Below are 13,458 nucleotides of genomic sequence, written 5' to 3'. Positions count from 1 at the left end.
CCTTTAATGTTGATGCTGGAATACAAAATAAAACCAAAACAACAACTAACTCCTCCGAGAGACTAGTCTGAATTACTTTAAAACAGGTCAGTGAATTTAAAAAAAAAAACAAAAAAAACACACAATTTATATATAAAAAAAGGAGGTGCAGTCAGCGATTTCTTATTAATCAGTATATTCCGAATACTATTATTCAAAAGTATGAAGCAGAAAAAGGTAGACTTCAGAAAGGCCTTCAAATACAAGTTCATAACATGCATATTACATGCATTGAAAACATTTTACTATTAAAAACCAAGCAGCAAAAACATTATGAAATATAAGTGAGGCTTCAAAACAAGACACAAAAGACGTTTAATTGAGGCTAGCAAAATGAAATAGGTCACACTAAATAAATGTATTAAGTGTTTAATGGCTGCATCTCTAAAACATCCATCTAGCTATATATTTCAAAACTGTCAAGACCAGCTTCTTCTCCACTAGATTTCCCATTCTACTTCTACAGAAACATCTACCAAAGTCTGAATTCCCAAGAGATTAAATGGATCGGATTTTCTTGCAATAAAATCATGTTTTATAATAAAATGAAAACCCAGAAGCAAGTTATCACACCAGCTTAGGAACAATATCGCGAGCACATTTGTCAAATTTGCCAATAAAATGACATCAAATGCAATCAATGTGAAATATTTCACACTCCTGGACTTTGTTACTAACAAGCGCTGCCAGTCATGAATGATCTGGAGAACCTTCAGGCCTAGTAATAAAGAGTTTGATCTAAAAGACATCTGCACGTTCTGATGCCATGCTGCTTTCACAGAAAGGAAAGGTCAGGGCTTGTATCAAAATCACCTATATAAATCAAGGGTATCCTTTTTCCAGTCTGACTGGGTGTAATTAACAAGTTCCAACAAACCCAACTTCCTCAGTAAATATGTGCCTTGTCCACAGAACCAGATGCTTTCCACTAAGTGTGCCAGTTATTTTTTTTAACCGTGAATTTAACGAGAGAGAGAGAGGAGTGTGATTTATTGTATTACACAATTGGCAAACAGGTTTTTGTTCCATTTTGTTTGATCCAGGTTTCATTTAAAAACATTTTGAAATGTGTCACTGTTTAACAAGTAACTGAAGACATAACATTGAACAAGTCAGTCATCTGCAATTTCAGTGCCTCTGAATTCATGGTTTATAAAAAAGGTAATGTTTGTTTTAATATCCTTTGTATACCAATACATTAGCTCTAAAATATTGCATAATTGTAAATTGTTATACAGCTGCTATACAAATGTAGTATTAAATATAAAACACACCTTTTTTTGTGAATATGAAGGCAAACAAAACTACTCAATTACACAGTTGAAAAATACCACAAAATGCTAATTATTTCGCACAATCATTAGCTGCTTACAAAAATTACTGGGGGACAGTTCCCAAAAAACAAATTCAGGGTTTCCCAAGTTTTGTAGGGATTCTCCTAAGCAACTGCATAATAGCAACACCTGGTGGCAAAAAACTGAATTGGAGATGGCAAACAAGTAGAAACTGCATATTCCAGAAGCCTTTGGAACTCCTTTCATTATAATTGCTGCATCTCATTTGAGGTACATAATTGCAAAAAAAACAAAAAAAACAAAAAAAAAAAACCCCACACAATTGGGAAAGCATGCAAGCAAAGCGTAGGACAAGTCAAAGCAAGATCATCATATAAATAAAGGTTCTTTTATATTTAATGAGACATGTACATTAAATAACACTGCTATCAAGGACTTTACATGAATCATGTAAAAGTTGAAAAACCTGGTTCTGTGTGCTCCAGTGGAGGAGAAAACACAATGAATTACAATTACTTAAAAACTCACTTTAAGAAATAACAGTACCATAGCAGTTAAGACAGACCTCCCAGATTGGCCTTAAGTGCTTTTGTATTCCAGCAAGAATTTTTGCTATGATAGAATAATTTTCTCTGTCTTGTTGGGTACACTATACTCTATTATCCAGGTTTAAAAGAGCAAAGACTGCTGCATTTGTAGCTAACTGAATTCAGCAGGGATGGAGACAGGACATCCCGTTCCGTTTGGAATGATGGAACTCTGGTTAACAAACAAGGCAACAACTACATTTCATCCTTCTGATAATCTTCATAGCATTTTAAATGGACCGGTTTTTAGTGTTTGTTTGTTTTTTTTAAACTATAGGCAATTAAATAAAACAAAAAACACCCTTAAAATGTCTTGAACACGGCTCATTAAAGCACTAGCTATTGACAAACATTTGACATGCCATGTGCCTGTGAAATGTGTATGCATTTCTTTATGGGTTTTAATTAAAAAAAAAAAAAAAAGCAGCGTGTCACTTCTGCCAATTCAGTGTTCATCTGAATCAATCAGTAATTCGGCGACAGGCTGCTGTGCTACACTTTCAGTGGGAGCTTGTGACATGTATTCCTGTAAACCTCAGATTGAAGTCCATGTTTGAAATTGTACAGTACCCTGTTAAATCACAGCATAACAGGAAACCAAATGAAAGTCAATGGCACAGAGACTCCACCTTTTTATATAACACTTCATTTTCTCATGTGAATGTAATGCTACGTATTTCTAACAAAGGCACAACTATTTAGCAGTACAACGTAATCCCCCCATTGCTGGAAATCATTAATGGAAAACAGGGACTCCTATTTGATGACTGGATAAGCTTTTTGGTCAATTACCATACCTGTCTGGTTTCTTTTGCTGACACAATCCTTGAAAACAGAAAAAAATTGTTTTCAATTAAAAATGGAACACTTACTCTTGTTCTGCAGAGCCTGACAGGAACTGGGCTTGCTCTGGTCTGGAGAGAAGCTCTTGTTGCTAACACTGGATCCAGAGCGACTATGCGGAGAACCCCGCCGACCTCCAGGGGAATTTCTGTAGTAAGCAGAGCCTTTTCTATTAGGTGAACGGTCTCTTACGTGAGGTGGAAAAAAGCTTTTCCTTCTAAAATGCTCCCGGTCTTCCCTTAAAAAAAAAAAAAAAAAAAAAAAAAGAAACACAAATTTGAATGTATCTCGGTATACATTTGTTCAACAGTATTAAAAAAAAAATAATAATGTTGTTTTCTTTGTTAACCCTTTCCAATTTAGCACCAGCTAGAAACGCATACTGGTTACAAAAACTGTTGGCCTTCTGCTGCCTCTGCAAAGCAGCCCCTGTAGACTGTTTCATTGACATGCAGGACACCTTTTAAATAGAGAGGAATCAAGGGACCTTATTCAATAGCCTCCAAAAGCAAGGCCTTTTTTGCCACTTAGGATCTGGGATCACTGTCATATGGTGTGACGGGGAACTCCCCGCCTATATGAACATGTTTGGAACTGGCAGGGAGGGGGTTATAATTTCTCCCTGCCAGAAAAACATGTGAGAATGTGGCTGGAGCTCTAATTGAATAATTATTGATTAATTGGGCTCCAGCCACAGGGGATAAAGGCCAGGGGAGAAGACCTGCCTGGCAGAGTGCACAGTGAATAGTGAGTAGTGTGTTTTTCTGTTTGGAGTGTGTTCTTTTGTTTGGGAGTTTGCTTTTATGTTGGAGAGTTTTTTGTTTAGAATTAAAGGAAGACCTGGAACTGACTGTTTATTTTGTAAGTTAATTTTGATTATTTCTGTTTGAATCTCTTTTTGTTGGCAATTGTGCCTGTTTGACTATTTTTGTTTAATAAATAACTTTATTTTGCCTTTACTCTCTCTGAGCCTCAATCCACTCGCCAGCCTGTCACATATGGGTAATAAAGTTAATCTCTCTTATAATATTTCATTCCAATCCCTTACATCAGTAGCTCTGCCTGCTGAAAGAAGACAATGATACCAACTGTTGCTCGGGAATGGCCTAAATGACCCCTTGACTCCTTATGTACAACACTTTGGTCCAGGGAGGAAGAGTACATGATGCTTGAGGACAACACAAGCTGTACCTTGGAGTACAGATGTTCTACCTTCTTGCAAAATACAAACATCCAAGCAATTAGCTGATGTCCCAAGTATTTTCATCCAACTGTCATCATAGTTTTAGTAGTTGTTATGGTGCAGCAAAAGCGTTGTGCAAATGAAGAGCACGTGTCTGAAGTCTACTCAATCATACAAGCCTATTCAAGCTTTGTCAATCAGTAGTCGAGTCTTCAATCAGCAACATTAGAAGCATTTTTATATGGCTTGTGTACGTGTTGGGACATACTTTAACATTTAATTACATTAACATTACTTAAAGGCTATTTATTTTACACCACATGCCACTTGTCTGCCTAGCATTGTTCAAGTGTAATTCCATTTTTACTTGAATTGCAAAAACAGAGTATGCCCAAAACAAATTCTTCAGAAAACTTCCTTTGGACAAAATGATTATTCTTTAGTAACCAACCATAGCCACTAATTAAAATGGCAAATTTCCAACAAAACTAATTCATTATATTGCATAATCTTTCCACATCAGAGCAAGAGAAATGCTATTAATGTGCCTCAGTAAGGTCAGGTTTGTGCCAGGAAACACACAAAATGGAAGGAACTTTGAAATACATCAAAGCTTAACCCTAATTAGAAAATCTTTACATTTTATCAAAGTTTGTAGTTAATTATCAATCAAAGCCCACTCCTAGTCTAAACTAACTTGGTTTAAATAACTAGAAAAATGCAGATAAAATTGGTGCACTGCACAAGAAAATCATGACATTGTAAACAAAAGGATAACTATTCAAATTAAAGCAGAGACGCCACCATATGGTATTAAAATCAGTAACTCTTGCAACAAATTGCACTGTACTGATTGTATTTGGGTTATTCATCCAGTTTGTTTTTCATATTCTAGTGCTAACACACATTTTGCTTGCAGAAAAAAAAAAATGCATTACCCAAAACCAAAAAAAAAACAAAAAATGTATTTAAAGTCACAGACTGTAGCCTAAAGCACTTGAATATAGAACATCTGTTTTCTTTCTTTTTTGTAAAAATGTGACCCTGCATGCATTAACTGGGTAATCTTCATGGGCAACAAATTCTAAAGATCGAGGCAGTAATCCATTTGTTAAAGACGACAAATCGGCTGCATTCAGTTGTGGAAACAGCCAAAAGACTTTTGGCTGGATTGATCAACAAAAAAAAAAAAAAAAGGATGACTAAATCAAAAGGTAATTAAGACATGTCTGCAAGACCTAACTGCCACCTGGAACTTCAAAAAGGGCTATAAAACAAACATTCCCAGGTGATCATTAAATACATAGTATATTTCGGCTTCCTCTTCAGAAGCAACAGTGCTTATATGGACCTGTATTAAACTTTGCATTCTAAACTTGCCATTAATGCATGGTGCTACAGGAAAAAAAAAAAGTCCCAGGTCTGCAATGTATGTGGTCACAGGATTGGCCATGTGATTCACTAGACCTATATAGCTATTGGCACAAAAAATAGGATAGTATAAGGATTTTAATTTCTTCATGATATCAGGTGCCCATGTCCATCCTTCAATGCAACATCCTGCGTCAAGCAACAAACAGGCTTCACTGTCACAAACAACATGAAAGGGTGCCTTGTTAAATTCATTGGTGTTCTGCATTGCCGAGTCGGAAGTGACATCACTTGCTGCTCACCAGTGCAAGGAATTTAACAGCTTGGTGAATCAACACGGCTGATAATAACAGGAAGGTTGCTGCTGCGGCAAGCAAGGCTGCGGTTGACCTGTGCGAGTCGAAAGCTTATTGGGACGATGGTTTACTTATCTTTAACACACTAACTCTACGATTTGCTTGTTACATTTAAAATATAGAAAGCAGCTAGCATGCAACTGTAAATATGAATATATTAATGAATACAATTTGAAATACAGTTCGCACACTTTGCTACTTTGTAACATTTGTTTGAAGTATAACATGACAAGTAACATACACACAAAAAAAAAAAAATGTTCTCTTACCAAATTCTTGTACGTCACCAGCTCAGTCAGCTACTCTGGATAAGTTGGCAAATGTGATATTTTTATCGATGTGTTTATTAGCGCTATTATAGATTTATTACAAACACACAACTCCATACCCATTTACAAAAGATTTGGCTTCTTTGAATCTACAATTACATTGATAATAGTATCTCCATACAAGACCAACTTCCACAGTGGAGCGGCCATTTTGGTTTTGCTGCAGTTCAGAGTCTCAACCCCAGCGAATCCGCTGCTTCTGTTGCGACGCACCGGTGAATTTAAGAACGGTTCATTGAGCAACTCCTTTAACAATGGTTTGGTGAATCCACTTTACATCGGTGCATGCAGCGGTGAATTTAACAACGCACCCAAACCTTCAGCACTGGACACACCTGTTTCCTCTGGAACAAATTGCCGGAGGATATATATTTTTGTGTTTGGGGTAGCAGATCACTTAAGTTTTGGCCAGTCAGTACCACAGCAGATTGTTTAAATAGATATTTATAGTACCTTCCCTGGCAGAAACAGCAACACTAATTCGGTTAGACAGGAATGGTTGCCATTAAAACAGATGACACAAAATAACTGCGAATGAATTAAAAAAGAGATTCAGAAGGAAAAAAACCGACCTAATTTAAATGTTTACTGCTATATAAAAAAAAGTAAATTTAAGGAAGACTTTTAAACTTTGGGAAAGGTTTGTTTTTTCCCCACTTATCTTTTCAGGATTCACTTGTAAATACAGTCTTTAAAGCACAGCTAGCCTCAGATAAGATAAGGAAACAATGTTCACAGCTTTATTTACTATTAAATGCAGACATGGTGACAGATAAAATGAAAAAATGCAATAACATGGGGGCCAGTATTTACATGAAAACCTGCTAGCATTTCACAGATAAACTCTACCTTGAACAACAATCAAGCAGTTCCTTTATTTCACATGTATACTTGCAACAGCCATCCAAAAAGCGTTAAACAGGACTTGATAATGCATCTGCTACAGTAATTACGGTATCAGCAGGTGGAACATCCATTGGCACATAAAACCCGGAAATTGTAGACCACTCAGACAAGCTCAAATCTGCCATGAAAAGTCAACACACCAGTAATATATAATTGTATTTGGCACACAACACAACTTGAGTCATACTGAAGATGTTAGACACGGTCAGTTTCAAAATTGCCTGTATTTAGTAAGATCACATGATAAATAAAATATTTATAAATAAATTAAATTATCTGATGTACAGAAAGTTTATTTAGTTTTCCAGAAGTTGTTTAAAAACACAAACAAATCATTAGATTCAGTAAGTCTTGCATCTTATAATGCACTTTGTGATAGTGGTCCACTATAAAAGGAACTATATAAAAATAAAGATGACTTTTATTATTATTATTATTATTATTATTATTATTATAAACCTCTATGAAAATTTGCTTTGAATCCTTATAGAAACAAGTTGCTTTTACAATTTCATAAGACGACTACATAGTGGGGTTAGTCCATTTACACTACTATTTAATTTCATAAAAGTAGTGGCCCAAAAAGGGCTATTATGGCTATGAAGGTAAAGTACATGGGTTTTGCAGTAGGAATACTATATTGTATTTTTGGGGAATTTATTTGAAGGCATCAGTCACTAGCTTGCTGCTCATACCCATTGTTTTGACTACAATCCCCCCAATCTTCCAAACTGATTATCTCCCACTAAATGACTGCAATAGTACGCAGATGGAGGTATAAATAAATTAAATGCACCTGGTTTTCATGACCTTTGCTTGAACTCGGGTCATGTCCCAAACAAAGAGCTGGCTTAATGTGGCCTCGCAAAGTTTTATGGGTTAAGGTCTGTTTTAAGTATTTGAAACTGTGCTGCTATAGGTAACAAAAATAAAATTACTATAAATGGGTCTTTTTAGTTTTTTTTTCTCCCAATGCAATTGTGTTGTACATTTGTTTCCTAAAGTGGTTATATAATTTCATGCTGCAATGTGTACTGTGCAGGTGGACAACTGAGGGATTTTGTAATTGCACCAAGAATAAAGTTCTGAGTGTACCGACACACAAACCACTGTAAGCATTTAAGTGGCTTTTTCTAAAAGTAGTATTTGTATAGAGGGATTAAATGTTTCCCTGAAATATTGGCTTAAAAACCTGATAATTGAAAATAATCACAAATCAAAAGAAAGTTATTTCTTGCAGATATTTATTACATACTTATAAAAAATAGTTTTGTGGCAGATCTTTACATTCTGGGTTAGGATATAAGAGGGGGGCAAAAAAGGAGGGAAACCTTATGCAAAATGGTACCGGTTTAATCTGTTCAGAGTAGGGCATATTGACCAACCTGCTGAGTTAACAATATACCTGACAGCTTTGTTATTTATTTTTACGGGTGACCTGTAAACTGTTTTATTGCAGCTCCTCGTACTTACAGGGCATTGTGATCCATTTACTAAACACTGTAAGGGTATAAATGATAGCTTGTCTGCAAACGTGCATCTGAATAGAATAACCCTGGAAACAATCCTAGCCTTTCCTACAAGCATAGGTCAATACAGTAACTAATGCACAGCTCAAAATCAAACAGTACAGCCTTCTGGTAATGCAAAATCAATAGCATTGTTACTCGAAATAACACCTTGAACGAGTAACCCTGCTATAGGTCAGCAATGAAACAGGTCTCCATACTGTATACAAACTCAATACATAAAAACGCCTGGTTTCAACTAGTACGAAATAGTTTAAAGTGTTGTATACCAATATTTACTGGAACATATTACTTCTATGTACACTTCATTAATATGAATTCCCATGTTTTTTACTGAATCATCTGCAAGAAACAGAAACAATTGCTCATTTTGCACATTGCTTTTATGGAACTGTGCTTTCTATGGTACAAAAAGTAGTATTCTGTAAGAGCACGTTACAAAACAGCTTAATATGAATCATGTGATCCTGTAGGTATTGCAAATCGGTACATGCAAACTAAATGAAAATAACAATACGGTAAACTGACCTGGATGAAAACAGACATCACAAAGCTAAACATGCTAAATATTCATTTTAAATCAAATTGAGCCTATTTGAGAATCGCTGATTTCACACTCCCAGTGCATTACAGCAGACATTTTGAAGAGCTTTGAAACAGACTTTAAAGTTAGAAAGTGTAAAAGTTGTCTAAAAACGTTATTTAAAACAGTTCACACTATTTTTCAGAGCCCTGCTACTTCCTCCAAGGTGCATTAACTAGGAGTTCAGGGCTATTCAGTTCTAACTGCCTGCAAGACTATTCAGATCAACCAAAGTGTCTTTATATTAGTATACACCAGCACCATCTAATGCAGGCCAAGAAAGCACCTTAAAGACAAACCAACAATTGTAATGGAAGAACAAAAACAATATTCGAGAAATTACATAACCATCTGATGATGGCAAACATCAGGAAAAGTGAAGGAGAAAGTTAAAAAAAAATAATCAAATTTGAAGCTACTGTAAATAAAAGTATGGATTCCCACTTAGAAATTGTCCCTTTTCTTCATCATGATCTGGAGTTGTTTAACAGTCCACCAGGAGAGATAGGATCTACTAAATGGCTTTATATGTTTAAATCAGCATGTTACAGAATATTTTCTATCGAAACTGTAACCTTGTGCACTATATCAGCATTAGCAATTTTGATTAAAACCCACATTAATAAAATAAACAACACTGAAAAGGAAAGGCATCAGACATAGACAAGGACTGACTCGCAGGCTACCACGTGAAATGTACATTTGATCATAAGCTCCTTCAGTTACGCTGCACAGGGTTTAACAGCAAACTTTGAAGTAATACAGATTTCTTCCTTGATAGTAAAGAATATATCCTTACAGGAAATGACTGTTCCAGTTTCTTAACCTAATCACAAGAAAGGTTTTGTTTTTACATTAAAGGCCTGGGTAATCCATTGGCTTCTCAAAAGCAGATTTAGGGTGCTTGGTGAATTTCAGCGTTGTTATTTTATTTTATAGCTGTGCTCAGGATCTGTGCCCTAAGTCTGGAAGCTATTAAATAGCATGGGTTTATCTGCTAGCCTATTCAAGGTTCTTGCAATCTCTAAGGCCAGCCTTCTAGACCATCACATAGTCTTGATTCTTAACCAGCATCATCAGATTTTTGAGAGAGATCTGATTTTACACTGAAAAACACAGAACAAAGTTAAAAAAAAAAATCAATACTTCTTGCACAATAAAAAAATATTTATTTATTTTACTGCACTATACTTTAATCATATAAAAGTACACTTACAATTAAAATACAGGTTCAGGATTAATCATTGTGTAATGTATTCTCACATTACTCAATCTGTACATATCCTCAGTACTACCTTTTTTTCCTAAACAATAACTTGCTTGCCAACAGTAGATGTTTATTTAGCACAGCTGCTGCTCAGAGAGCTCTTAAGGCTACTCATCTTGTCAGGATCCAGGAAGGGTAAAAGAGTCATAAACATAATCAAGGAAGCTACACCAGCATCACATATAATGCAAATGCTGTTGAAGTGTCAAATCAAATGTGTTCCTAACTCTCACCAAAGAGCATTTTACTATTCAAGCTACGAAAGGTCAGCACAGAAGACTGAGGAGTTCATAAGGAAAGACTGAAAACAAGGTCCACCACTCTGTGGAGAAAGGCTTTATTGTGCTTGCTATCTGAATCCATCTTATGAGGTCGACAGCAAGACAAAGCAGCAGATTGCCCAGACTTCCCACCACTTCTGTCATCGTCACCCCTTACTGCGCACACCATTACTGCACTTCACTGGTTCCTTTTGACTGGGTGTTGAAACCGTTTAAAGTTATCTGCCAAACTCAGCTGGGCTCCAAGACTAGGCCTCATAAAGAGACTTTTGCTGCTTGTCTTGTGTCTAGCCGTCTTTCCACAGGGTCACAGTGAAGTCCTCCCTATATAATCAGGCTCTGCTCCTGGGAGTTCCTCTAATAAGACTTCCTGCCAGTACTTCCTGCAGAACACCAACCCACTGGGGTCAGGCTTTCCACCCCCCGACCACACTAATAGCTAAAAACTGGGCCCAGATGGGCTTCTCCAAATCCTCTTGATGCTGGTTATCAGTCTTGTTTTCTCCCGCTCATCACGGATGCATCAAAAAAAATGGAAGCCTTTATGAGCAAGCACTCAAGACCTGTATTTACTTTCAAAAAGTCTAACGAACCAAAAAAATTGTTATAAAACGTAACAGATTGTGGAGAGAGTACACATTTAGGTGATTGGATAGCCATGCAAATACCACAGTAACAAAAACAAAATGTTTTCTTTATTTCATCTCCCACTCTGCACCCTTGCAATAGAGACACTGGTCTCCATGCTGTCCTGCTTAAATACATACTTACCCTAATTATACTTAATTTACACAGCCATCACATCTTTTTTTTTTTTAAGGGTGGAAAAAATCCAGTGTCCCGTGGTGCAGGGAGGTGGCCATAGAAACTTTGGATTACTTTGTCTTTTATTCTGTTGTGTATTTGATGTGATGCGACTATGTAAAAACTAAATTCTACATGCAGAGAAAATGTATTTTAAATTCGAAGAGAACACAACACCACCACTTAGGCCTCATTATCCTTTTAAAATATCTATTTAAGTGTGTTAAATATTTATACCTATTACCCTCACTGGTCTGTTTAAAATAAAGCACTGAATAAAACAAACTATTTTTGAATTAAATCATATCCTTATCCAATATCTGTGTGCAAGGACCTCATTATACAACCATACACAACACCATTTAACTAGATAAAATTCCTGCATTTACCCAAGACAACTTTTTCCAGTTTGCCATTTGTGTAGTTTAACTTAAACGAATAGCAGTGCTGCCCCCTGCTGGCGTAATCAAAAAAACATTTAATTTAAACTGGGTCCGTTTTATAGCAAACACCTTTCCAGGTAGTGTTTGTGAGATTTTCAATATTTTATTGTTAAAATTAGTATGTTAACAATAATGCATTACCCACTATTGTAATCTTTATGATTACTATTGTCATTTTTTACCTTATCCATTGTAACGTATACCAGAAAGGTCCCACATTAATCTATGCAAAACCCAAGCAAACCTACATTTTAACCTTAAAATTCACTTGTAGAAATGTCACCCGGTAAATTAACTAAAACACAGAGCTGAGTTTTAAGGAACAGACGTTACCTTGGAAACACAGCTGGATCCACAATATTACATATGCAGAAAAAAAAAAAAAAACACAAATCCCAAGAAAGAGCCCCACAATTATTTTCGCAGTCCTTTTCTTGTCTGTATAACTGAAGCTCCACAAATGTGTGCCATGGATGACTCACCACTGTTGTTAAGCATTAACCTTGACAACTGTTCATCATTTCCATTCTATAAAACCACCCGCTTCTGGTGGCACATTCAGAGCATGATTGATAGCTAGCTGCAACACTTGATTTCAGATAAGCCTCCCTGAGGGAAAATAATGTCAAAAACAGAACTCATCTGTCAATTTGCACTTCCCTGCCCAGCCCAAAGAGTAATTAGCTGCAGCATTTCCTGTTCAGGTTTATTTACAGGTAAATACAGATATTCATTAATTCCTAACTTTATACACCAATGTAGGAACAGTACTAATAAGAAACTTAGTTATACAATTATAACCATCTAATTGGATTACTACTGCAAACAGACAGTATGCCATGGAAATGTGTATGCTTAGGGAAGGCAAGCTTTGCATTAAATTGTGAATAAAAGATGCTGACATTTCTGAAATTCTGGGAATGAAGAGATAACAAAACAGGGAAAATAAGAACATTAACATTACTCTGGAAATAAAACTAAATTGTGGAGCTTGGTGAACTATGGAGGCTGTAGTTCCGTGGCAGAGATTTTCCCACACAAATACAGCAGTATGTTCACAGCAGAGCTGGGTATCATTGAGTCAGTCTGTGACTGCAAAGCAACACACAAGCAAACAGGATGTCAATATTAGTCCCATCTGCTAGCCAAAATACAGATTTTGTAAATGTTTGCTAGCATTAAAGTAAACAGATTACAAGTTTACAAGTTAAAAAGCTGCTGAACATTCCCTAGCCTGTACACCAGAAAGTAGGTATAAATGTTGCTCATTTTATTGCTTTCCTGAAAATTGAAGGCAATGATAACTTGCATTTCCACAAGGTCATTGCCTGCCAGGTGTGCTGATAACGTAGCTGACACTTTCACTACCCCCGAAGAAAGTGTACATTACTTTACCCACAGGTTTATAGCTTTAATCCAGAGCATTTTTTTATTTATTTTTTGGTCAGAGATCTGTGATGTCACTATTACATGCTCTGCACTTCAATTATGGCTGAGAGAAATTAATGTTCTTTCTCCAGGTCTCAGAAAAGTCACCTTGACCAGTGGAGCAAACATAAAGCTCCTTGCAGATGTTAACATGCTTCCAAAAACAGGTGCCTAGGAATCAACTGGTATGTAGACAGCAGTCTGCAAACAGCTT

The 13,458-nt window shown here is 36.2% G+C and overlaps 1 protein-coding gene across 2 annotated transcripts in view; it reads right to left on the bottom strand.

Annotated features, from left to right (window-relative positions):
• The window catches only part of LOC121319974 (periphilin-1-like), a 63,835-nt gene that overhangs the window by 34,584 nt on the left and 15,793 nt on the right, over nucleotides 1–13,458 (bottom strand). For both annotated transcript variants that reach the window (XM_041258007.1, XM_041258008.1), the window contains exon 6: nucleotides 2,794–3,002. In XM_041258007.1, coding sequence (XP_041113941.1) covers nucleotides 2,794–3,002 — 209 coding nt within the window. The remainder of the gene's footprint in view (nucleotides 1–2,793; nucleotides 3,003–13,458) is intronic.

This window comes from Polyodon spathula, chromosome 8, assembly GCF_017654505.1.
Source record: "Polyodon spathula isolate WHYD16114869_AA chromosome 8, ASM1765450v1, whole genome shotgun sequence".
In the NCBI taxonomy this organism is placed as follows: Eukaryota; Metazoa; Chordata; class Actinopteri; order Acipenseriformes; family Polyodontidae; genus Polyodon; species Polyodon spathula.
Note: the sequence above shows the minus strand (reverse complement) of the source record. Positions and strands in the feature narration are given on the sequence as shown.